The sequence below is a fragment of the Sander lucioperca genome, chromosome 20 (genome assembly GCF_008315115.2).
Source record: "Sander lucioperca isolate FBNREF2018 chromosome 20, SLUC_FBN_1.2, whole genome shotgun sequence".
Taxonomy (NCBI): domain Eukaryota; kingdom Metazoa; phylum Chordata; class Actinopteri; order Perciformes; family Percidae; genus Sander; species Sander lucioperca.
The window spans coordinates 11,120,318-11,145,237 of NC_050192.1; the positions used below are offsets into that span (position 1 = coordinate 11,120,318).

General features: G+C 40.4%; 1 protein-coding gene across 12 annotated transcripts in view; it reads right to left on the reverse strand.

Annotated features, from left to right (window-relative positions):
* Positions 1–24,920, reverse strand: part of wnk1b (WNK lysine deficient protein kinase 1b) — a 91,178-nt gene that overhangs the window by 19,557 nt on the left and 46,701 nt on the right. For 8 of the 12 annotated variants that reach the window (XM_035996299.1, XM_035996303.1, XM_035996297.1 and 5 more), the window contains exons 4-16: positions 20,579–20,799; positions 19,104–19,261; positions 16,156–16,244; positions 15,403–15,542; positions 15,053–15,132; positions 14,622–14,813; positions 14,499–14,546; positions 14,205–14,274; positions 13,433–13,626; positions 7,515–8,930; positions 4,941–5,033; positions 4,034–4,108; positions 864–1,121 (exon numbers count right to left, since the gene is read on the reverse strand). In XM_035996299.1, the coding sequence (XP_035852192.1) occupies positions 864–1,121; positions 4,034–4,108; positions 4,941–5,033; positions 7,515–8,930; positions 13,433–13,626; positions 14,205–14,274; positions 14,499–14,546; positions 14,622–14,813; positions 15,053–15,132; positions 15,403–15,542; positions 16,156–16,244; positions 19,104–19,261; positions 20,579–20,799 (3,034 nt within the window). Of the gene's footprint in view, positions 1–863; positions 1,122–4,033; positions 4,109–4,940; positions 5,034–7,514; positions 8,931–10,749; positions 11,056–13,432; positions 13,627–14,204; positions 14,275–14,498; positions 14,814–15,052; positions 15,133–15,402; positions 15,543–16,155; positions 16,245–19,103; positions 19,262–20,578; positions 20,800–24,920 lie in introns of all 12 variants that reach the window. The other 4 variants (XM_035996295.1, XM_035996296.1, XM_031313618.2 and 1 more) reach the window with 4 other exon arrangements.

Sequence of the window (24,920 nt, forward strand, 5' to 3'; positions counted from 1 at the left end):
ATACCCAACATTTTAGACATCAACTGATAACAATAGTTGTTCAGAATGCAGCTCTAATACAGCTGCCATTCAAACTGATGAGGTATGCAGGATATTGAGCCTCATGCAAGAACCACTCCTATTAACAGATTTGTTCTTAAGTAGCACATACCAATTTAGATTTTATGATTTTTATTGCCATATTTCAGCACAGAAATGTAAACATTTCTGTAGTTGCTAGGAAGATTCTCCAACTGCCGCCTCTTGGTTCTTAATGCAGGTCTCTGTCCTGGATCATCCTCTGTTGTACCGACAGTGTAACATCACCTATTGTAGCCTATGTTATTTTCTCATCCAATACCTCTGTGTCTGTCCCGGCCACAGTATGGAGCTGCGCTAATGACATGTTGTTGACAGCTGTACCAATAATATTGAATTGTTTTGTGTATTCTAATACCACTCTAGAAACTGCTACATTTGTTTCTGACCGCAGGGCTTGAAGCTACGTAGTGTGAAATTATTCTTTTTACTCTTGGGTAACATTTTTGTGAATGAAACCTTGCCACACATGCGCACCTCATGAACAGGTGGCATTCATCAGGCTAAAACGAGTGATTTACAACAAGTTTATGCTGTGAAGAGAGATGGTGAATTGGTACACTCGTATGAGCAAACCTCACAGGAAAAAGTAGTTTCAGCATAAGAATACAAAAATGTTCTTGCATCTCATAATATGCAGTCCATCCTCCCAATCAAATATGTATCTTGGACAAGTAGGAATTCCGTAAAGAACAATGTTAAAAATCCTAACTCATAATCCAAGGCTCTACTTCGCACAGTGACAGGACATCCCTGTGGTGGGTCTGACTGTCAATAACCAGTACCTGGGGAGGGGCTTCCATGGGAGTATCAGGCGGGGCGGTGACTACACTGATGATTGGAACCACCGGGGCCAATGGCTGGGGCACAGGTGTGGGCACAGGAGGAGGAGTAGGAGGGGAAACAATAGTAGGCACCACCCCAACAGGGTGTGGCAGAGGAGAGGGAGGGGAAGCCACCGCCGCGGATGGCATGGTAACAGGGAGGGACAGCGACGGAGAGGGCAGGGTCACCAAGGAAACGGTAGACGGAGTTACACTGGGCTGAGGAGAGGAGGAAGGGCCAGAAGGAGGAAGAAGAGGAGGCAGAAAGGAAAAAAACAGGGAGAAAAAACGTAGATAAGGCAGAGTAGGAGGAAAAGGAGGGAGCAACGTCATAGGGAGGATCAGGAAGGAGATAAACCCGGCAAGTGATAAGATGTGATGAGCACAGACAGATTTAACGTCAATCACCTTGGTAATGGAACAGTGAGCTAAAGCTGGTCTTTAGTTTAACTGTTGGCGCCAGGAGAAAAAAACATCTATAGTTCACTGACCCATTACTGACCCTCACCAAACAACTTTCCGAGCAAGACAACTGGAACATTGATCAAGACTATTAGTGACAAAATCTCAAATTAAACAACAGACTCAGTGACAGGACGACTGTGTAAACACACACAACTCAAAGATCATGCAACCACAAACAACTTAGATCTCTACAGACAATGTACAGTGCGGCTTTACAGGTAGTGGAAGAGCAAGCACATTCTTTGTACAATGTAGACAGGGCAACACTCTTAACACTACATTAAAATGGAGACACAGGACTAAAAACCTACCTATAATGTTTTCTTACACATAGACTTTAAAAGTGAATCAAGGAGCTATGCTGCGGGAAGTCTACATTGACTTTACAGGCATTGTGTGTGTCCTTGTGGTCTAACAAAAATGTAAAATGTCATAAAACATCTGCAAAAGGCAATGTTTCTTAAAGGTTTGAAACCTGCATAGTTTAAATCCATGATTATTAGCTAGCAGTCTTCTTCCTCCCCGCCTCTGTTGGCACATTGCTGTGTATCTTGGCGCATTACAGCCACCTGTCCATAGTGTGAAACCATTGACAGGACTGTATATTACATCACCCAAGTGAATGTGCGTGTACGAGACAAACACAAGGATCCACCCGCAAAACAAAAAAAGTGCTACTAGAAGTCAAAAGCTCCACATGGTACCTTTAAATAACCTACATTGTATTTCTTTTGTCTGTTTATGCACAACACAAAGATCTTAGGGTAAAAATAATACTGCATAGCCCATAGACAGTTAAAGAAATGGACCAACAGATCCCGTTGCTCTGGACGGAGACCTGTGAAAGATATTAGAAGCACTTTTCCAGTGATGGCTGAGTGTTACTGCGCAGCCTCCAACTGAGCTTGAAGACGTAGATGTGACATGAGCAACCTGTCTGAAAGTTGTAAGTCTTCTGGTAGCTGTGCCAAGAGAAATCTCAATCATTCCGAATCTTGCAGAGACGGAGAGCGTAGGCATATGTAAGGAGATAACATAGGCACAGGCTAATTATTGCTAACTAAAATGCTAGTTAACATTAGTAATTAAACTTAAACAGCTAATGTAAGTCGAAACTGCCTGCGAGCTTCTCCTGTACTATACGGTAATTCCTCTACTATGCGACAGTAAGTCGCGTGGTTATGACACAATCGTTAGCCTATTTTTACAAAAGCATCTGCTACAGAGCCATAACGTGAGATACAAGATAATGGAGCCTTTTATACATTGTCGTGTTTCTTTAGAAATAAACAATGGACAAATAAAGTCTTTAAACGCTTCAGATGTAAAGTTATTCGCTGTCAAAGTGACGTCAAAATGAATGGCAGTCAATGGAATGCTAACGGGAGGTGATGGCTTATTAGCATCAAAATGGCGCCATAAGAGGTACGGGTTGAGGAGAAAGACTTACCCCCTTGGCATAACCAACAAGCCAGTCAAGCTGATTAACTTGCTGTTACTTGAAGTTGTCCATCTTTAAATGCTTCGTACATCATGTCATTGTGAATCGTTCTTTACAATTAAATTCAGCTGCAAAATGAACTTAAACATTCTGATGTACACTTAAATGTTATTCATCTGATAATTACATGTCTACAACTGAAGACGGTAAAATATTTTGCACTGTGTTGCTCACTTTGCAGATGTACTGTAAGTATCAGTGACATGTCAACCTACCTATAAATCCTCTTGTGGCAAGAATCTTAAGACAAATATTTCTTTTCTTTCTTTAAAACAATATTACATTGGATACTGGCCTGGATACTGACACTTCACACCTTTCTAGATTATTCACTGCCCACTGTTACCAATAGTCACCTCTTTATCAGTTCTAAACCAGGAAATATTACCCATCTTCATTTCCTAAAAATGTGCTCATGTGTTTGATCAGATGGTTAGTAGGAGCATCTGGGGTAAACAAAGGAGAACTACTAATGATAGGCATCAACAAAAGACAGAGCTATATTCAAATAGCACAAAAACAAGACGGGATGTCAAACAGATTCACTGAACAAATTACATAGATGCACAATCACTTATGGACACACGAGGGCACCTACGTACAGTTTATCCACAAACACTGCCATACATAATGGTACCTGAACCAGAGCTTGCTGAGCAGATTGGTAAAGAAAATAAAGATGTTCTATACTGGGAGATGGACTGAGGTCAAAAAACTAAACAAACACATTCACAAGCACACATACATGCGGACAGACAGACAAGTAGGTATATATGAACACACATAAAAACAAACCCGGTAATATGTGCAGGCAGCATGCCAATGAGCAAGCCAGAGTGGAAAGAAAAATAGAAAAAACAATCTGAGCTGACAAACAAAATGTTTAAAAAAAGCCTTTCAAGGCAAGCAAAACATGCAATAATAACACATAGGCCAAGAATGAAATTGACTATGAAGACTGACTGCGTGTGTGTGTGTGTGTGTGTGTGTGTGTGTGTGTGTATCCATGCATGTCTGTGTTTCCATGTATGAATCCATCTACAGCGGAGTGTATGGAAAAACAACACTAACAGAGAGTTGGCCAGCACCAGCTTGTGGGCATTAGAGATGTGCTTATGAAGTATTGTGTCGCATATATTTCAATTAGTGGTGCTACTTTACGTACCTGTGATAATGCCTGCGGCAGAGAGGTGTGTGTGGGGCTCTGAACTGATGTAATATTGTGACTGGATGAAACAACCTGGAGTGAAAAAGAAAGAGTATAAGAAAGAAAGAGAGTAGTGGGACAGGAAAGAATAGAGGAAATTACTAAATACAGAATATACATGTAAACATTTACACATGTAAACATGCATACGATATCATTTGTCATGTCATGCTTATGATAACCTGGATAAACTCAAATCCCAGTTATGAGAAACCAACATTAGTTGGAAAATGCCAGATGGGGTAATCTATTTTTTTCTCATTAAATTTAGTTACATATTACCCCATGTATTGTTAATTGCCTGATAGGTTGTTAACAAATATTACAATAAAGAAATATTTTGTAAAATGTGAATGCATTATCAAGGTTTGGAATGCGGCTGTTATGTAAACATGGTCAATGTACCAGTAATTATGGGGGAATGGCTGTTTTGCTCGTTCACAAAAGGAAACTTTCCATCTGTTTCTGACAAGAAACATTTGATCTCCGATTAACATCCAATTTCACGCTCAATCAAATCAGTTTAGGGCTGCAATTAGTTCATCGCAGGCGTTTGTGCTGGGGGCAAACACAGTTCTTCAGAAAAATTGTGGTATTACTGCAGGCAAAGTGCCAGCTCCGTGGGAGGGGTTACCTTGAAGCAAAGGCAACAACTTCAAAGATAAAGCCAACATACGAGTTATTGCTGTATAAGCACAAAAAATAGGCTGGAGTTATTTTTGTATTTTATCTTTATGGGGTTTGGACATCAAGGGCATGTGGTATTAAACGTGGGAGAAAAGTGATGAAATGAGAGAAGAGAAGGGACATTTTGGATGTATAGTGCCTTTTCAGGTTGCTTCAATTGTTTTTCTTGTTGCCTTACCTGTTGGGGGGTCCCAGGAGGAGCTGGCTGGGTGTTAACAGGGACCAGAGGGGGTCCCGGAGTGGACTGGGAGGGGGGAGCCTGAACCTGCTGCTATGGAACAGATTTAAAGAAAGATGGACCGAAAGGAAGAGATGTTGTAGGATATAAAAGGGTGAAGAAAAGGGATGGGAAATCAAGAGAGATTGGCAACAAGGAGAAAGAAAAACAAGAAATAATCAGAACATGTATGTAGTAACTGGAGCTTGTAGACCAGAAGCCGTACATGAGTGCAAACACAAGGTACTTCTGCTGTTCTCTAGTGATCAGCTTTAGTCTACATTTTGTTCTTGTGTATGCACACATGCAACACATACTGTATGTTCATCCATCTATACGGCAACAGATATATGCACACCAATACCGACTGTATGCATATACAGTTTGTAGTGTAGCATGTACAATAGTACATGCACAGCACTGGGGTTAGGCACGGTGTAAGTGCAGGGATTTTTGTTTTTTTACATGCAGGTCAGACTGTAAGTGATTGGTAGTGATAATAAGTCTATAAAGCACAGAGTAGAAGCTGGAATACTGACACCAAACACTTTAAACTCACTGCTGTTTTCCCTAAAACATCCTAACACAGGTGTCACCTTTGAATCTATTGCATAATGGATCAAGGTATGATAAAATATCAGTCATGATTGTGGTGGGCAACGCTACCTGTTGCTAATGATAGTAACTCCAAATATGCTCATGTCAAGTTGCCACATTGCCTGATACAATCGTGTTCAGAAAGTTTCGACAATCATTGGAGAATATGATTTCTAAGTCAAATATACTGTGAGTTTAGGTGACACTGAATGAAACCCCATCTTTGTTGTGTTATAAATACGTAGGGTTAAAAATATTTCTCTCTCTATTTCCAGTCAAGTTAAACTTTGCAATTATTGATGTTCGACCCTATTACATTCCTAGTAAGCATCAAGCCAAACAGAGCTTTATCGTTCCTTCCTGAATCCTTTGAATAATTCACAGGATTACAGGCCCGTTCTATTGACTGAACCCTTAGAAGGCTGTTTGCAACTTTCTACTTGTCACTAAGCCCACCCTCACAAAGTGTGGTGGGAGCTTACGCAAGTATGTTGCATCAGACACACTGCTACCTACCTTTTCCTAACATCATAGGCAGTCACGTAAAGACAATAAAGAACTTCACAGCACAGATATCTAATAAATAAAATGTATAGAAAGATAGAAAACATGAAACAAAAAAACAGAAGTAATGACAGAGTAAAGGAATGAGAAGAAGGTCAGTGACCAGAAGTGGTTCAAAGTAAACAATAAAGAAAGTGACACTGATAATATCAGCGTTCTAAGGGTTTAATGAATTTGAACTGTGACTTTTAAACCTTGTGCAGGACGTTGATTTCCAGTCAAGGCAGGAAATGACAACACATTATGCTGAAATAAAGAACTGACTTAAAGCCAAGATCTTTAGCAATTACAACACAAAACAACAGAAAGAACCTAAAATATACAAATGAAATCTGCATGGTTACATTGCAAGGTTTGTCTGAGCCCCCTTGGTTTTGTTGTATGTTTCTGTGTGTTTGTCCATACAAATCAACAAAGTCTCGTAGCTTTCACATACTTCAATTCTTTTTTTTTTTAGATTCATATATGTCTAAAATATAAAGTTTTTAGATATCCAATGCTCATCATTCAAGGTAATTAATGTTGTCTGAGGACCAAACGGACTTAGGATTTGTACAAGCAAAAATGTAAGTATACCATATATACAGTATACTCCCACAAACACACATTTCTCATATACATTCATATATGAACATACAGACAAAATGTTACTTACTGACAATAAATCAATCAGATACACAAAATAAACACTAAAAGGAAGGGGGCTTAGACTGCTTATAAAGCTTGTACACCAGAGTTGGTCTCAAAGACTACCTTTTGAATGTTGCTTTTAAAATAAATATTATTCTCACAATACTGAGTCTTATGTTTGATTTAAAATCAAATGTTTCTGGTCTTGGTTGTACACAAATGTGCTCTGGGTCGTGCACTCTTCTATAAATTCTTACTTAAGTAGTGCCGACTAAAGCTAACACTTTTCTACAAATCATTTTTCTATAAGCTAACATTGTCAGGGAGTGAACAATGTAAGACATTTTGAAGGCAGACCAAGAGACTCTCTCTGTAGTGTTGATATGAATGGAGAGGATTAAAATCACAACCAAAGACTACATGATGACAGGTAAGCATCAGCTGGGGCTCCTGGGTTGGCAGGGTAAAAAAACAACAGGGATTGGTTTAAGGGCCTCTGGGTCAAATTACTAATATGAATGATTTCAGCTGCTTTTCATAGAAGGATTCCCTTTACTTGATGAATCTTTAAGATGTTGACAATTTGCAGTCAAACAAGAAAGATAAGGTACAGAATGCCATAATATTGCAATTACGATATATCAACAGCTGGTTGCGGATCTTTGCTAAAAAAGCAACTTATGTAATTTCAACAAGTAATTGACCCAGGGGTGTAGGGGTGTTTTTAAGGTCTAAACTCAGTACCAGAGAGGGGATAGCAGCCTGCATGGCCAGCAATGACTCATGGTATGTCATATCGGGTTGGGCTGGTATCACCCCTCCATGCCGAGCCCAGGCACTCTGGATCAGAGACTCCAGCTGGGTTGAAGATGCTCCCCCAAGCTCAGTGGATGGAGTGGCAGGGAGAAAGCTCTGCATGGAGGGTGGATGTCCCTGGGGATCTATGGGGAACACCCCTCCGGATAAATCGTAGAGCGCAGTGGAGGACGAGTGAGGGATGGACTGAGCAGCTGAGGAGTCAAAGGGAGGGAGGAGAGGTGGGGGAGGAGGTGACAGGAACTCCCCGGCATCAGAAGAGGCCATAGAGTCACTATTAGGTTCTGGGCTTCTGTCTTTTGTGGCTACACCTATGTGGTGAAGAAGAAGACTTCCTGGAGGTAAGGGGAGCTCGGGACTGAGATATGCGTACAGCTCTTCAGTCACCGGCTGGAGACGGCTGTACGTGCCTGAACCACCTGAGCCAGTTCCAGTGTTGTCCTCTAGAGGGAGGTCCATGGAGCTCCTTCGGGCCCGGTATAGTCTGGATGCCAGGAGGCTCGGGTCTCCAGCAGCAGCTGCAGCGGCTGCAGCTAAATGGAACTCAAAAGCACTTGTTGATGGTGGGGCTTCAGCCATTACTGGAGGTGCAGAAAGAGGGAAAGCGGAAGAGGAAGCATGCTGTGGTGGAGGATAGCATCCATCAGATGACGAAGAAGAGCCACCAGTGGGCACACTCATGGGTGGAGGGATTGGGCTGTGTGCACTCATTCTTTGCATGATGTGTGAGTGCAAGAACCCTGTTTGAGGTGCAGGAACAGGATCAAAACCTAAACCAGCAGCTGCAGCTGCAGCTTGCCTCTGCTGATGGAAACTGAAGTGGCCAAGCTGGTGTGCCGTTATTGGGTATCCTCCATATGCCATTGCTTCATAATGGTCCAATAAGGCAGCTTGATTTAGACTTAATCTCCTCACTGCTTCCTCGTGCTCTGCTCTCATGTCTTTGTAGCTGTACAAACTTGGGTCAGATTGTCCTGGGAGATGCAGTGCCTCCCCAACACCAAGTCTTTGAGCAGCTGCTGCAAAACTGGGATTTACCATGAAGAGAGAAGGGGTCTCAACACCCTCCATCCCAGAAAATGGATGCAGGCTGCTCCCATAGCGGGTGTAGGCAGGCTGGAAGTGTCGGGTATGTGCCTCAAGAATGGACGTGCTCTTGCGTCTCTGGGTGTTGTAGGCCTTTGGAGGCCCAGTGGGAGGAGGCGAGAAGGAAATGGGGCGCTCAGGGATGGAGGGGAAGAAAATAGTTGGGGGGTCTGGGAGAGTTTGGAGGGGGATGCTCCCTCCCGCTCCTCCTCCTCTTGTGCTTCCTCCTCCACTGTAGGGGTGAGGCATTGAATGCTGCTGCGACAATGAGATACAATGGATTGAAGAATGAGACACAGAGAATGAGCAAGGGAACCACAGCAAAGGCCCACATGGAATGGGAGAAATAGTGTATTAAAGATAATTATTTCAAAGCAATACCAAGAAAAAAAAAAGAGACATATTCTCTCTCCACACTAGAAACAAAATGACGTGGTTAAGATAGGACAGAATATACCTAACAGCTTAAAAGGGAGTGATGAGATGGAGTGAACAGGTAAGGTTAAGACACAAAGCTGCAGTAAAACAGGCAGACAGGCCAAGTTACAGACTGGTACAGCACAAAGACAAGCAGAGAACCCAAAGACAAGACAGTAAAAGTGGGAGACACTGTAAGAGCTCACAGGTGGATGTGCAGTGGGGTAGTATATAGTTTAATACAAAGAGAAGAAAGGCCAAATGCTGGTCTTCTAAGCACAATAATATCATGAGGCATCTGCACTCAGGAAAACTGTCTTTTATCACAGAGCTTCTATCTGCAAAACGTTGATCTTCTAACTACAGATAGGCTGCATCCAAACTCCTCATTAGGATATTGACATGCGATCTGTGTCATAGTTTTTGTTCAGGAATTAAAACTATCTAGACAGGTTTGATGTTTAGCATGTTGTCTTCACTTGTAAAGTAAAAACACTGAAAAGAGGGCACCCTGGTGGCCTAGGAGTAAATGGTTGATCATGAGCCACAACTTTAGTTGCATTTCATTCGCCATCTCTCTACTGTCAGATATCTAATATGGGCACACAATGCTCAAAAAAATCCTTAATTGAGCTTCTGTAACTCAGAAATTGGTGTACTATCCCATAAAGCCATGTCATTCATTCTCAATTAACCCGCATTTATGTTTTGGATACAGCAACTTTCTGATGCCAACAATTCGTACTTGTAAAATGACCCCCTTTAATAATTTGAGCTGTCAAATGAACAGTTTTCCTGTTGGCAGATGAACATGATATTAGACATTTTTATCATAGAGCAAAGATAAAGGTAAAGCCAGTCACTCTGTATTCAATATGAACACATGGTGGTCTAACAGCGGGCAAAAAAAAAGAGTGAAAGAGAGGCGGATGGGTAAAATGACAGACTCACAGCAGTGTCTGAAAGTAAACTGAGTTTGATCACTGAGGTCATACTTATCTACTTACTCAAGATAAAGGTGCCACTTAAAATGCCTTTAATTAAGAATATACTGTAGATGTAGCATTTTACTACTGACTTAATGTTGCCAAAGTACAGTATTGCTCAGCCCACACAATTTAAACCTCCTCGCTACATAGCAAGCTCAACTCTCATTATACTGTAGATAATTTTATCAACATGTTAAAGACAGATACTGCTTTACTAAATATCAATATTCAGCAGAGGAGGTTGGGAAGGCTGCAGTGGTACAATATATTTTCAAGTGTGCATTTCATCTTGTATTTTCTATGAAGTAACAAATAAATTACAATTTCTGATTCCACGTAGTTGATTACCGCTTTCTAAGGCTAGTTGAACAAAGTTGTGGCAAAAAACTGCATGAGAAATGCAAGCTGTTTTATTAACAATCCTTTCATTCAGTGTGTAACCCAGCAGTTCGAACAAATTACTGGTATTTGTATAGTACATTGGCTTTGTCACAGGTCACATACAATGGCACTGGGCACTCTTCTGTAGATACAAAACAATCAACACATTTTAGCAGTTTTATCTACTTTCAGACACCAGTGTGGCCCATATCCATAATCATTCTCTCTCTCCCTTCCTTTCTGGTTGTCACCACCAGTGTGTCCCCTGGGGCTTAAGACTGTGAACCTACAGGGGTAGAGAACAGGGCAGGTAGGCTGGCCCTCCGCTGCCTGGCCCTGGGCAGAGAGGAGGCAGAGTGAAGGGGTAGGACCGTCTCCAGGGCCTTGGAGAGGCGCCCGGCAAATGTGTCCCTCTCAGCTGTGAGAGGCATGCATGGGGAGGTGGTGGTGTAGGAGGATGAGGAGGACAGGTCTGGAGGAGGGGTGGAGGGCTGCTTTGGAGGAATGGCCAGGGGCGAAGGAGCATGGGAAAAGGAGTAGGAGGAGGGGGGGACGCAAACAGACATGCTACGACTTCGACAACAGCGCAACGCAGACTGTAGGCCGGGGAGGGGTGATAGAAGAGGGTGGCACCAACATGAAAAACAAACACAAAGAAATTAAAAAAACACACAAAATGACCTAAATATAGAAAACAGCAGTAAAATTAAAACACAACCAAAGGACACAGTGAAGTTAAGTGAGGAATGCACACACAAAATCAATAATATGATGAAAAAGTTACCAAGTAAATACTGATACTAAGAAGTGAAAAAAAATACTTCCATAAATAAAACTTAGTACATATACAAGCAAACTAACACTTCTTAAAGTATTATTAAATAATTAATATAAGAGAAAAACTAAATCTGTAAATGGAAGATGATTGCATCAATTACTTTGTAGCGGTAACCACTTCCCAATAAATTTCTAGCGAAACCTTTACATGTCCTATATCATACTGGTAAGAAAAGTATAACAACTGAAAGAGCACAATAACACAAATAAATTACAACAACAACAAAAATAAAATATGAACAAATGCAGTAAAAACAAATGAAACAGAACAATGACAAAAGAAACTAAAAAGAATTCAATTTGAAACAAAATAAAAAACAATATGAATGAAATACATTCAATATTACATAAAAGGAGAGAATAATGGTTATTTAAGATATTCAATTAAGTAGTTATTAAATGTGACAAACCAGGTTGTCAGTAAGTCAGTTTGTTTACAATGAAGTTACAGTTGATGAGGAAATAAGCCTATTGAGAAATTTCCCAAACCATCGTTAAATTATTCAATCAATTGGTCTACAAACTGAATGGTCATCCAGTTGAACAACATCCGCCAGTATGGGTGCTAGTAAACTGGAACTCCAACAAGGACATTTGTAGCCAAAAGGTCACCAGATGGAAAAGTCTAGGATGGGAAATTACATAAGAAATGCCTGCCTCCTCATTAGTAAGTACTTATTAAGGCGCCCTTGAGCAAGGAATTTGACTCATCTGCTGCTAAAAGCTCAACAATTGAGGATTATGGTTAAAACAGCAAACATTCCCTGAGTGAGTGAAGAAAGCTAAATTGATGTTAGTCAACATTGTGCAGATATTCAATGCATCGGAATTCAATAAGAGTGAATAGACAGGCAAATAAACAAAAGTGGCATACTTCCAATTTCTAAAGAACATTAACTCTAAGCAATTGTACTGAACGTGCTTTAGGTCAACTGTTCAGGAGAATTGCACTTAACATTTTTAATGACATGTAGCTCTTAGTCGTATGTAAGTTTGAATTCACTTAAGTCACTTTAGAGAAAAGAGTGCCAAATAAATGTCACGTAATATAAATAAAACAATGACATGTGTCGAGTTTCATCTTCAAATAAATCTAAAATGTGCATTTTCAAAAAACAGTTTCAGAAAAAGTCGACGAATTATCTCTTTAAATACAGTAAAAATCCAGAATAAATAATTACATCATTCCGCCGATACCTGATAAAATATACAACATACTTAATTAAGAAAACTACTATATTCTAGAAATAGGAAATGTAACATTTACTGAGTAAAAAACTGCATAAAAAACTGCAAGTGTCATGGTTTACTATGCTGTTGGCATTTTATCCCACTTGTTCATCATTCTTTCCTGAATATGATGCTTCTGCATGAGCAAAGTAAAAAGCATAGGGGTTGATGTGTTTCCAAGTCCTAGTTCCAAACCCAACTACCAATGTAGAAATCACGTTTTAAAATATGAAAACAAAGAAATATACAACATAACAAAAATAATGGTTACTTAATAAACAACAGATGCAGCAACAGAACAAGGAGGATTGAAACTGGCTGAGAAAATGTCAGGATTGAGAGAAAGAGGGATGCATGAAAACCGGTAGCCTAAACAGAGAGTAACCTACAGACTTCTAAAATGAAATACAACAGAAAATGAATGGTTAGCTGGCATATTATGAAAGTAAGTGGTTGACTGACTACCTAGCTGACTAACAAACTGAATAAATATCAGAATGTGTAATTAACTGACTAAGAGTCTTAAATATTGGCTGACAGATTGTGTTGCTTTCTCTCTTTAAGTTAAAGCCTCAATAGGCAATCAAAGAAATCAAATATCTTCTAGTACTCCTCTTCTTCAGGTCAGAGGTGATCATCTCGAAATAAAAACCCATCAACAAAACTTGTGTATTTAGTTTAACAAATACCCGCAATTCCCAGCCTACTAACGAACACTGCAAACTTCATTCCTACTCACTCCCACTCCAAAACACAATGCAGTGCTCACTTCAAACTGACAAGTAATGTTCAGCACAGCTGTGAACTGTGCATAGCACCACTCACAGATGTGTTAAGCATGATGTCATAAGTGCAAGTGGATCCTACACGTGCGTTATGTCTAATTTGGATGAAATCACCACTCACCATTGGCTGCGGCGGCTGGGCGTAGCCTGGGTGCTGCTGCAGATTAGCAGAGGGGGTGGAGGGGTAGGGGGTTTGGGGCTGGGAAGAGGGGTGGGAAGAAGGGGGGCAGCTGTATGACATGGCCAGCTGACCCAGGTGGGGAGAGTCTAAGGAGAAAACTGAGGAACCCTGGCCGCTGTCCAGACCTCCTTCAGCTGAGAGCGAGAGACAGAAAGAGATATGTTAAGACATCAGGAGGGTCACCTTTTCCCCTGTCTCTCCTTATTCTAATACATCTCAGTATGATTAATTCCATCTTAATGTAAAGACTTAAACAGAAGCTCACAATCAAGTAATTGTAAACAAAACTGTACTTTGACATGGGAATAATCTGTATATCTCTGCAGGAATTCTGCACTGCATTTATAGTAATTGTTCTGCTGGGTTGTTTAATAAAATCTATCGGCAACAATGGAGTACAAGTAGTTTATAAAGGGCACAACAACGTATGAACAACTTCAGTGGTATACAATTCAAAGGATTGAAGAATCAATAGTCAGTGCCAGTGTGTTTTCAGTTTACAATAGGATAACTATAAATTGTATGCTACAATTGAAAAGTAACTCAACAATGGCTACTCCTGATTTACAGAAAGACATTGACAATATGATACGGGAATAACCCTCTTGAATCACATATATGCATACCCAGGAAATAATCTAAGATCGGTGCTGAATGTAATGATGACGAGCGCTATGACATCGACTCAAATCTTCTTCAAAGTTTGTCTTACATGTGTGTGAGATGCCGGCCTGCTGATAGTGAAGCTGCTGCTGCTCCACTTCCGTCTCCTCTGCCTCTGCCTGCAGATGGACAAACACAAGCTGTGGTCACATCCATGTGGTCCATATTCAAATACAAAATTCTACAACAAATGAAAAAGAACCATGTGGACTCTGACTGCCAGGTGGAAATGGCACTGAACATACATTGCAATACCCAAGTACAAAGGTAAAAATTATACTAACAAACAGATTTAACGTTTTGGTCTTGCAAACTATGCTAGCTAGCCTACTGTTAAACGAACCTGTGTGTGTGAATGTTTGAGTGTCTCTTGTTGCTGTTGTTGCTGCTGCTGTTGTTGTTGTTGTTGTTGTTGTTGTTGTTGTTGTTGTTGTTGCTGCTGTTGTTGTTGTTGTTGTTGTTGTTGTTGTTGTTGTTGTTGCTGCTGCTGCTGTTGTTGTTGCTGTAGCTGTTGTTGTTCAGTCTCCAATTTTCTCTTCTCCTGTTCTTCTCGTACCAGCTGCCTCTGTTCTCTCTTCCGCTGGATCAGAGACACGCGGTCCTTGATAGCCTTGGCCATGGTCTTATGGTCACCCTCAGCAACGTAACCAGATTCAACCTGGGTAGTTAGGTGAAGTCACAGAGATACTCTTTTTAACAAACAGGCCACCTCCAACCCTTTGATTTGTAATATTAAAATCCCTCCCTTTCCATCTCTTTTTACCAATCTAGTTCTTTCCATCCAATATCCTTTCCTTATGTCTATTCTCTCTTGCCTAAATCCATCCCTTCCTCCCACTACTCGTACCATCTGTCTACAGTATGCATCCGTCGGTTCCTCCCCTGCATTGTACATACCATTTCCTGGGCCACATCTTCAGGGACGTCCTTGTTCAGGTCAAAGGAGAACTCAATTGCTTCGTTGTCTTTGTATTTGCCTGCAAACAAGTTCACAAATGGCTGGTCAGGAAGCTGCCTCTCTGTTTTCGTTGGAGTAATTAAAATCTATGTTGTAAATACAATGTTAATGGTTATTTACTAAAATAAGTGCTTTGATTTTCAATAGCGATAAGAAAAGCTGCTTATATTTTATGACAAGAGTATGTGTTTATGGGGATAACACTTGAATGACATGAACATATTCCCATTACAATTTCTTCCATATAGAAAAGATCTTAACTAGAGGAAAAAATACAATTATTCCTTGCCTTTGAGCTTCTTGACGTCTTCTATCCTGAGCCAGAGTTTGATAGCAATCATTTCCTCATCATCCTCTTCTGCCAGTTCAACCCTGACACCCGTGTCCTCCTGGAAGAATGCATGGTTCAAGAGGATCTTTATGGCATACCTAGAGGAACAAGAGAAATAAACAGATACGTAAGATAGGATTTAATTCTTGATACTACTTGATACCAATTTTTTTAAGATCACGATGCTGGGAATGCTTGGGAATCCCAACATGTTCACAACAGTCTTCCACATAAATTCCACATTGTGTAAAAAATTATGGATTACAGAGTACCAATCATATGACTTTTCTTTACTAAGAGACCAAGTCATTCAGACTGTGAAGAAAAACAAAGGAAGTGCAAGATAGGGAGAAATAAGAAGTTTAGCTTTGGTTTAGTTTCTTAAGCAGTAGACAGGAGGGATCGTGGATGTTTTGGCAGACCCACAGCATGGGCAGAGAGAGAACAGAGGACTTCTTATTTCTAACCAAGAAGCTGTGAATCAGAACAGGATTTAGAGAGAGGGTGATTTTGCAATCAAACATTACTGGGTATGGTGGTGATATTGTGATCTATTCCGTTTTAATAAAGTAAGAGATCGAATGCAAATGTTGTCTATAAATCTCACACAGTCATGATAGAGAGTCCATATAACATCCATAAAGCCGAAGGTATTACTAAATAACAACAATGCCGGGTATGGCTTTAATAGTCTCTGTGTATGTGTTTCACCTTTCATCCTTGTTTGTTCTGATGCAGCCATCTATAATTTCCTTCACCTCAGGAATGGCTACCTTGTCAAAACTGCCAGGCTTCACTCCCTGCACACACACAAAAAGAAGAGCAGTGAAGACAAGGAACCTTTTAGAGAAAGACAGATGTCGAACACACACACACACACACACACACAATGCATCAATGCAATGCATTTTGAAAAAAAAATGAAAAGGCAGGAAGAACACAAGGAAGCCAAAGTAAAAGAGCAAAATATTGTTACTACGAGTGACAGACAGACGGACAGGTTTAAGATTAAACAGATAAAATGTAGGTAACTTACCAAAGAAGTACTGACAATGAGACAAGTAGACTAGAGATCTGTTTCACTGACAAATGTCAGAAGCAGTTTTTAGTCTAAACTACTTTGCTAACTGCCTGTCAGACCGACCGCCTACTTCTGCTGTTGTCCTCCAGCTCTATCTTCCCTTCCTTACTTCTTCCCTACTTTCTTGGCCCGTTTCTCTTCTGCAACCCCCCCAGTTCACCATTACACAACATCTTTCTCTCTCCCTCACACACACACACACACACACACACACACACACACACACACAATTCCTGGGCAAAAACAAATTTAGGACTGATGGAGGAAGTAATGTTATTAAGTCTGACAGAAGAAGGGATAAAGGAATGAGAGATACAGAGAATGCCAGATTTCAGTTTAATGAGGCTGATTAGAGGGCAGGAATGTTCCAGAAGGAGAAGAACCATGAAGTACGTCAACAACATTGTATGTCAAAGTATTAGAAGTATATCCTCACAACCCTCTCAAAAAGGGCCCTGCTTTACAGTCATACAAAATGGGAAATGGGTGCACATTATGATACTGAGCAAATAAAGCACTAAAGCTTTAAATTCACATTTACTGCTTTTATGAGAGTTGCAGTTTAAACACATCAGGGCGTAAACTCTCTCTTTCTTAGAAACAGAGGGTGGAAAGCTGTAAGGATGAATTAGGCAGTGAAATTAAAGGAAGCAGGTGACTGGGACACCCTGGGGTTGTCACAAGGTTGTGTGCGTACGGGTGTGTGACAATAACAAATACAAACAACTGAAGTTGTTTGTTTGACTCAAAGTCTGGCTGACTGAATAATAAAATGATCTGAGAAGCATGATGTCCTCTCGCTTTCAATGTATGAGATTACTGCTATTAAATCATAACTAACACATCCACACAAACAGAGTTGGTGACCCAGAGAGGCTGAAGTCACCAAGTCATCAAATATGTTGATCAAATTTGGGGTGTGATTTCAATTTTGTGTCAGTGAGATGAGGGAATAGAAAGAGGGAGGAAAAGAATAGGGAGGCAGGAGGGCCAGGCAGCTATATGGATTGAAATATACTGTCTGAATTTATTCTTCTCATGGAGCTTCTTAAATCAAATTTAGAGATTCAGAGAGATGACAGATGACAGAAAGACAGAGGACGGTTTCTTTTCTCTCACAGTTATGGTTAGAGACAATCTTAATCCAAATCCCTTTAATTTGAATTTGCTGGATGGGCACCAAAAGGATTTGATAAATTCCATTACTGAACTGAAAATTTGAACTGAAACTAAATATACATTACAGCATGATATAATAAAACCAATCCTGAAAAAGTAACATTTCTCAAAACAAATCACAAGTGCTATTGCAGCCTTTGTCTGGCTATAATTAGTGTATTTAAAAAGAAAATGGAACACATCATTTTTTTTTATTTTGGGTATAAACATTAAAAGGAAAGTGCTGCCAGTGTGTTTGAATTTACAATTCAATTGTAATGTTGTTGTGTTACCAGAAGTAAGAGAAGCACTTGTTTTAACTGAGGGGAATGTTTCACTCATCCATAATCATCCATAACATGTTTGAGCATCTGATTTGCACTGATGTTATGGCAACACAAGAATCATTTTATGTTTCCAATAAAGCTGAAATGAAAGATGTGAAAAGACAGATAGATGCAGAGAGATAAGGGAGGCACTAGAGGAGGATAGAGAGATAAAAAGATAGAGAGAGAGATAAAAAGAAAGAGAGATTTTTAGTAAATTCCTCTGGTCCATTAACCATCACTGTCAGCCTCCACAAAGCTGATCTCAGTCCTGTGAGGAGAGGAGGGAGACAGCTCTCATCTGCCTGTGTGTGTGTGTGTGTGTGTGTGTGTGTGTGTGTGTGTGTGTGTGTGTGTGTGTGTGTGTGTGTGTGTGTGTGTGTGTGTGTGTGTTTTTGGGTAATGGCCTCAGCAGCACTCCACTTAAAATAGCCTCTGATTGCATCTGTCGTCCGTCCCGTCTGTGTTTTGGTCATTTAAATGTTTAGCTGTTAACGGTTGATGCAAGAGTGTTATATTCATATTTTGTTTTCATTCATACATGTCTCATATTTCTCTGCATTTGTTTTCAACTTTCTCTCAGAGAAAACTCAGAGAAACTCCAGGGTTAAAGTGCCTTGCTCAAAAACAACACAACAACATTCTTGGGGAGGGTTTTTAAGGTCTTTGATTTGTTTTGACCTTTCTGTATATGACATGGCTTGCTTGGTATTGCTCTCTAGTGGTGGAGAAAAACATGCAGCCAAGAAGTCTTTCCAGAGTGCTCCCGTTGTACCTTTAGCAGGAGAGAGCAAGGGAGAGAGGCGGGGGAGGGAGGGAAAACAAGCAAGAGGGACTAATCACTGCAAAAACACAATCATATGACTGGATCTTCTGCAACTCATGCTAAACTTATTAATGCAGTCCGTAAACAAGTACGGGGGGAGTGACCAAGAGAGAGCCAGAGGAGGGTTGAGATTAGAGACAAAAAAAGACAAACAAGGCTGTTTGATGCAACACATGAATGTCCCAACTTGGTGACTCTGTAGTCATTCACAGCAGAGGCATTCAAAAGAAATAGTTTCACCTGTACTGTACAGGAAATGCAGACTTACACTAGTAACCCGCCTGTAGATCTGGGCAGCGTTTTGACATTCAGAGTAGGGGTACTCTGAGGTAGCCATCTCCAGCATACACATCCCGAAGGCGTAGACATCTACCAATTCATCATACTTCTCCTCATACATCTCTGGGGCCATAAACTCTGGGGTTCCTGATGAAAGGGAGAGAAAAAAAACAATGAACTATCACAGTACATTGTGCTAGGAGTGATGTTAAAGTCAACATCTTAAATGCTTTGTAACACAATATATCTGTACACTATGAGGTTTAAATAAGCATCATAGCTAAAAAAAACAACTGTGTTTAGGGAATTTTTATGATTTAAAGGACAATTCCGACACAAAATGAACCTAGGGGTTATTAACATATGTGTACCGAGTCGAACGTTCTCTGGGATCTGTTTTCATGCTAATCAAATGTGTCTGTAGCTTGAAACTAGCTACCGCAAACCGGTGTTTAGCTGCTAACGCTAGCTTTCGGGGCACAGGGTAAATCACTATTTCTACACCACTAACAAGACTCAAAATAGCACCACATTTAAACGGTAGCATAATGAGGGTCCGTACATGTAAACCGAAGCATTGAGAACTTTGTAAGTGTACAGACAGTTTATTACAAAGATAGATTATAAAGACAGTAGCGTTAATGTTTACAATGCGGACGCCATCTACGATAACAGTCATAACCAGTCGAACGACGAACGCCGTGCAACCAGTAACCAGTAACATAGCTCAAACACAGCATTCGTGATTCAACTGGTTCAACACATTCGATTAGCATGAATACAGATCCTAGCGAATGCTCGACTCGGTACACGTTATTAACCGTTAGGTTCATTTTGCGCCGGAATTGTCCTTTAAATCATAAAAATTCCCCACAGCTGGATATTTTAAATTACAAACTCATTACTGGTACCACATACTAGACTTGTCGTTTGTGTGCAAACACACGACAAGTCATGTGTGTTCATGCATATGTGTGTGTGTGTCTGTGGATTTCCAAATACTTGAGGTCTGCCTAACTACTACAAAGCAGCTGTGAGATTTACAAAGCATATCATTTTCGCCTCAAGTGCATGAGAATTTGCACAATAATGTACTTGTGCGCGAATGTGTATGATACCAGAATGTCTGTTAACTAAACTGAATGGCAGCCAAATTATATTTTGGAACACAGCAGACATTTTTGACTCGACTTGAGTGTGTATTTTGTGCAGGGTGTGTTTTGTGTTTTTGGTGTGTTTGCAGCCATCACATCTCCAGACAGCTTAACCCTAGCTTAATAGCAGACTGACTGGTGTGTAGTTCACATTTCAAATACCTGCGGTTTGCTTTTACAACCAGACATTTAGAAGCAGTAAAATGTATCTACAGTAGGCGTGTGTCGCAGTTCACAATGTGTCTGTGTTCATGTCTTTGCTTATACAAATTATGTTTGTTGTTTAGTGGCCGTGTACATTTTTTCCTACCTATGACACTCTTAGCAAAGGAAGCCCTTTTTAGCGTGGCTAAACCCAGGTCCCCTATCTTCACCGAGCCCGTGGGCCCCGTGATAAAGATGTTGTCGCATTTCAGGTCCCTGTGAATGATGGGCGGGGTTCTGGTGTGCAGGAAGTGGAGGCCTTTGAGGATCTGTCTGCACCACGAACGGAGAACCTTGATTTTCATCACCTTGAAACGCTTCAGGTAGCTGCAGGACAAAGAAATCCCACATAAGACAGCATGTCTTTAACAAAGCAAGATTAAATGTACACAATTAAACAGAGAGAAGCAGGTTCAACCCAAGCACAGCTTCTCAACACAATACCTGCCGACTACTTTCCTCTTTGAAGGTCACTCCGTAAAGAGAAGCTATGCATCTCATATCTCATCTGAAGCAGCATTTTATTTAGGTTTAGGGGCACTCACTTTGAAGAGTTTTGAATGTATTCTACATATATATTGTTATTGCAGGACACGAAAAACCATCCATGACGTAATTACATGTAACTTTTTCAAAGCAAAGCATGGAGAGGCAGACAATAGCCAGATAAGATGCAGCAACGGAAACACGGATAATGCTTCAATTAAAAATGAAAGCTTACACAACCAAAGGGGATTACGGTCAGACAATTCCATCTTAAAAAGATACAATATAAATACTCACACAGACACGAATGTCACAACAAAAGACAAGCAGTTTGGCAGACAATTTGGCGTCTGCATGGTTAGAGACTGACAATGCGCGCATGCCAAATAACCACTGGAATACTGAGACAAACAGATTTAATCATATAACCACTTAAAAACAGACATCTATTTTAATCTGGATACAAATAAAGAGCTTGATTCACAGTACAGTCAGTCAGTACTCAGGAACGCTATTCAGCAGGACTGAGAACATGTTTTAGACTGATATGTGTTTATTTATTTGACCATATAAAAAGGCTATTCTATTTAAGCAGGCATTCAACTATTTTAACCAATTATTTTAGTCATTTTCAAACTAAATAAAGCACAAATATCTCATCATGTAAATGTCACACAGCATGTTCTAATGAAAGAATAGTAGCCATGCTAAAGCACATCATTAGATATTTTTAATGTGGTTTCTAAGTGGGAGCTGCCCATTATCTTTCCCCACTTAATCCCAACCTATCCCCCTGGGTGGAAAGTAAGGAGACACCCTTTGACTGCTCGCAGGCGTTCACAGAGCTAACACAGATCCACACCTGTGGGTGATCTGGAGTCTCCAGTCTACCTCGTTTGTGTGTCTTTGGAATGTGGGAGGAAAATGGAGTAAACCCCACAGGATCAAAAGGGAGGTCAGGACAGGGATTTTGCACAACAGCACTTTCAGATTTCACTTTCAGCCAAATAACTCAAACATGCAGGTGTCTGTAATTGTATTGATTCAATTGATTTGAAGAAAAGGCTTCAGTCAAAACTTCTCTTTAGGAGCTTTGGGAACTCATTCAAAATCCATTTAACTGTCACTCTTGATTAACTAATTCAATGATCAATGTATCAACTGAATTCTAAGCAAAGTGCTTCCAATTTTCTCCTGTCAGCTGGGGACTGTTCTGCCTTTCTCTCCTCAGCTCTTTATATATAATCTTAGCTAAATTCAAGTACAGAGCGAAGACAGAGGACGCAGGGTTAGTCATCCTCTGATCATCCAGACCATGAGGAGGATTCAAAAGGAGATCAACCACTTCACAACTCCTCATTTTTTTTCTTTTGATTAGTTGATATGTGCTAATTTCACTGCATCACAGCAGGCTGAACAATTTGATTTGATATACTTGTTATTCGTTAAAGTACTTGAAAATTGTCCTTGATCTATTTACTGCATTAAATTCAATGTCCGAGCTTTAAACTTAGCTCATACTAAATCTGCCAATTCTGGTGAATAACAGGCAGCTGACTGAACCGCCCAGTGACTCGGCAAATCTGTCTTAACTGGCAAGGAGCCGTTCAGACAACTCTGGACTCAGCATCACAGACCAATCTGCTCCAACCCAGAAGCAGACTGCTGGTAGAAGCTGCAGTTTTATACAGTAGTTACAGACCCTGTGTTTTTACCAGAGTAGACTACATTCATTATCCAGTGGTATTTCAATAAAATTATAGTATTTGCTGCTACTTTATACTTCTACCCCTCTTCATTTAACAGGATAATATTGTAGCTCATACTCCACTACATGTATTACATGTATACAGCTAAAGCAATCATTTCAGTTGTCAGATCATTGTGACCCACTTCCACCGAGATCACCTCTTCAGAACCAGCTGTTCCAACAGGTCCCAGTGTCTGACCTCCATTGGGGGGATATTACCGTACAGCTTGTGGCATGACTACCCCGTAAAACGATGCCATCATAATTGGGTCTAATCGCCAAAGACTCCTCGCATATCTCTTGAACTTGTGTTACTCTTTAAACCCTTATTTTAATTAGTCTATCCTGGAGGAGCAGCAGCATCCTCCAATACAGAGGTCATTAAATGTCAATCTGACCATATATAGAGGTTTACTCCTCAACGCAGGGGGCCTGGGTTTGACTCCAACCTGTGGCCCTTTGCTGCATGTCATTCCCCCCTCTCTCTCCCCTTTCATTTCTTCAGCTGTCCTGTCAATAAAGGCCCAAAAATGCCCAAAAAATAACCTAAAAAAAAAAAAAAAAAAAAAAGTCAATCTGGCCAGAAGGCAGCATCTCTGCCGACTGGTGGAATCAAAATTAACAGGTTATTAATTGTGTTATTGTGTCCTTGGCCTATAATTAACTCTAGCTCCATCAGGATTATTGGCCATGCTATACATTCACAATAGGTAAAGTCATCTGTAAACGATAGCATTAACTTTATTCAAAATCACAGTCAGCCCATTCCATACCAACAATGGAGGAAGACCACACTAGGGCTGCATCTAATGATGATGATCATTATCAATTAGGCTGCAGATGATTTTCTCAAGTGATCAACTTATTGTTTGGTCTACAAATTGTCATCACAATTTCCTAAAGCTTAAGTTAATGTCTTTACATTGCTTGTTTTGTCTGACAAACGGAACAAAACTCAAAGAGATTCAATGTATTATATTATACTACATGAGACAAACAAAAGCAGCAAATGAAAAACTGAAATTCGGGACTGTCTGCTTTAAATGATGAGTGTCTCTCTTATATAGGCTCTTGCCATCTATCTATGTCTTTAGAAGTTAAATGGAGGAATTTATTAGACAGAAGTATCTGGGTGGATTCACATATTTTTATAGGGAGTTTGCCTTTAGGGCATAGAACACATTACAGACTGAAAATAATCTTTAGGGGACATTTTAAGTGAACATACCTCAAAATGCACATCTGCATAACTTAAGTGTTTATTTTAAAACCTCTCAAAGCCTCTCCCTCTTCCTCACATTCACCCCCATTCCATCACACTCCATCTCTCACTTTAATTTCAACTTCTCACGTATCTCTTAAGAAACAGCGCTCTCTTCTCCTCTTCATCCCTTTGTACCTTCCTTCCCTTTACCTACCCGCCCTCCTCTCCCTCGCCCGTCACCTCTGCTTTCTTTCTATCCCTTTCTGAAGTGAGAAGAGTGTTGACACTGACAGACAAGTTAAACCCTGTGGCATGCGCTGCTGGAGTGACACTACACAAAGCATCTTTCATACACAATCACTCAACCATGCTCTCTTTTCAACACACATGCCTACAGTAAATAGATAGATATACATTTGCACTGTGAGAAATATGCAGATATATGTATATACTGTATGTGAACAGTACAACATGTACAGTACACACACCTATGGACACACATAGATAAGGCATGAACAGATAAGCACTCATACTGATACACACACACACACACACACACACCTCTATGGACACACAGATAAGGGGCCTCTAATACCCTGAACCCACTCTGGTCAGTATTTCCATCCTCACCATCTTCCTATCAGTCCTCCCTCTCACCATCTCTTCTTTTTCCACCACTTCACTGCACAGCAGCCCCTCTCCTTTCAGAGTCTTCATCTGGATGACAGCCAAAACCCTGTGCAGTCTTGATCGTGCACATGTACATGCATGCATGCATGCCACACTTAAAAGAGTTAATTAACCGTTTACACACACACACCGTTTAGAAAATTAATCGTTTACAGTTAGTGATTATTTTAACCAAAACTGCCCAAAGATTACTGGTACCAGATTTTTAAGTGTAAATATTTGCTGGTTTTCTTCTTCTATGATAGTAAACCGAATATTTTTGGGTATTGGAACTTTGGTCAATACAAGATAGTGTACATGAAGACATTACCTTGGGCT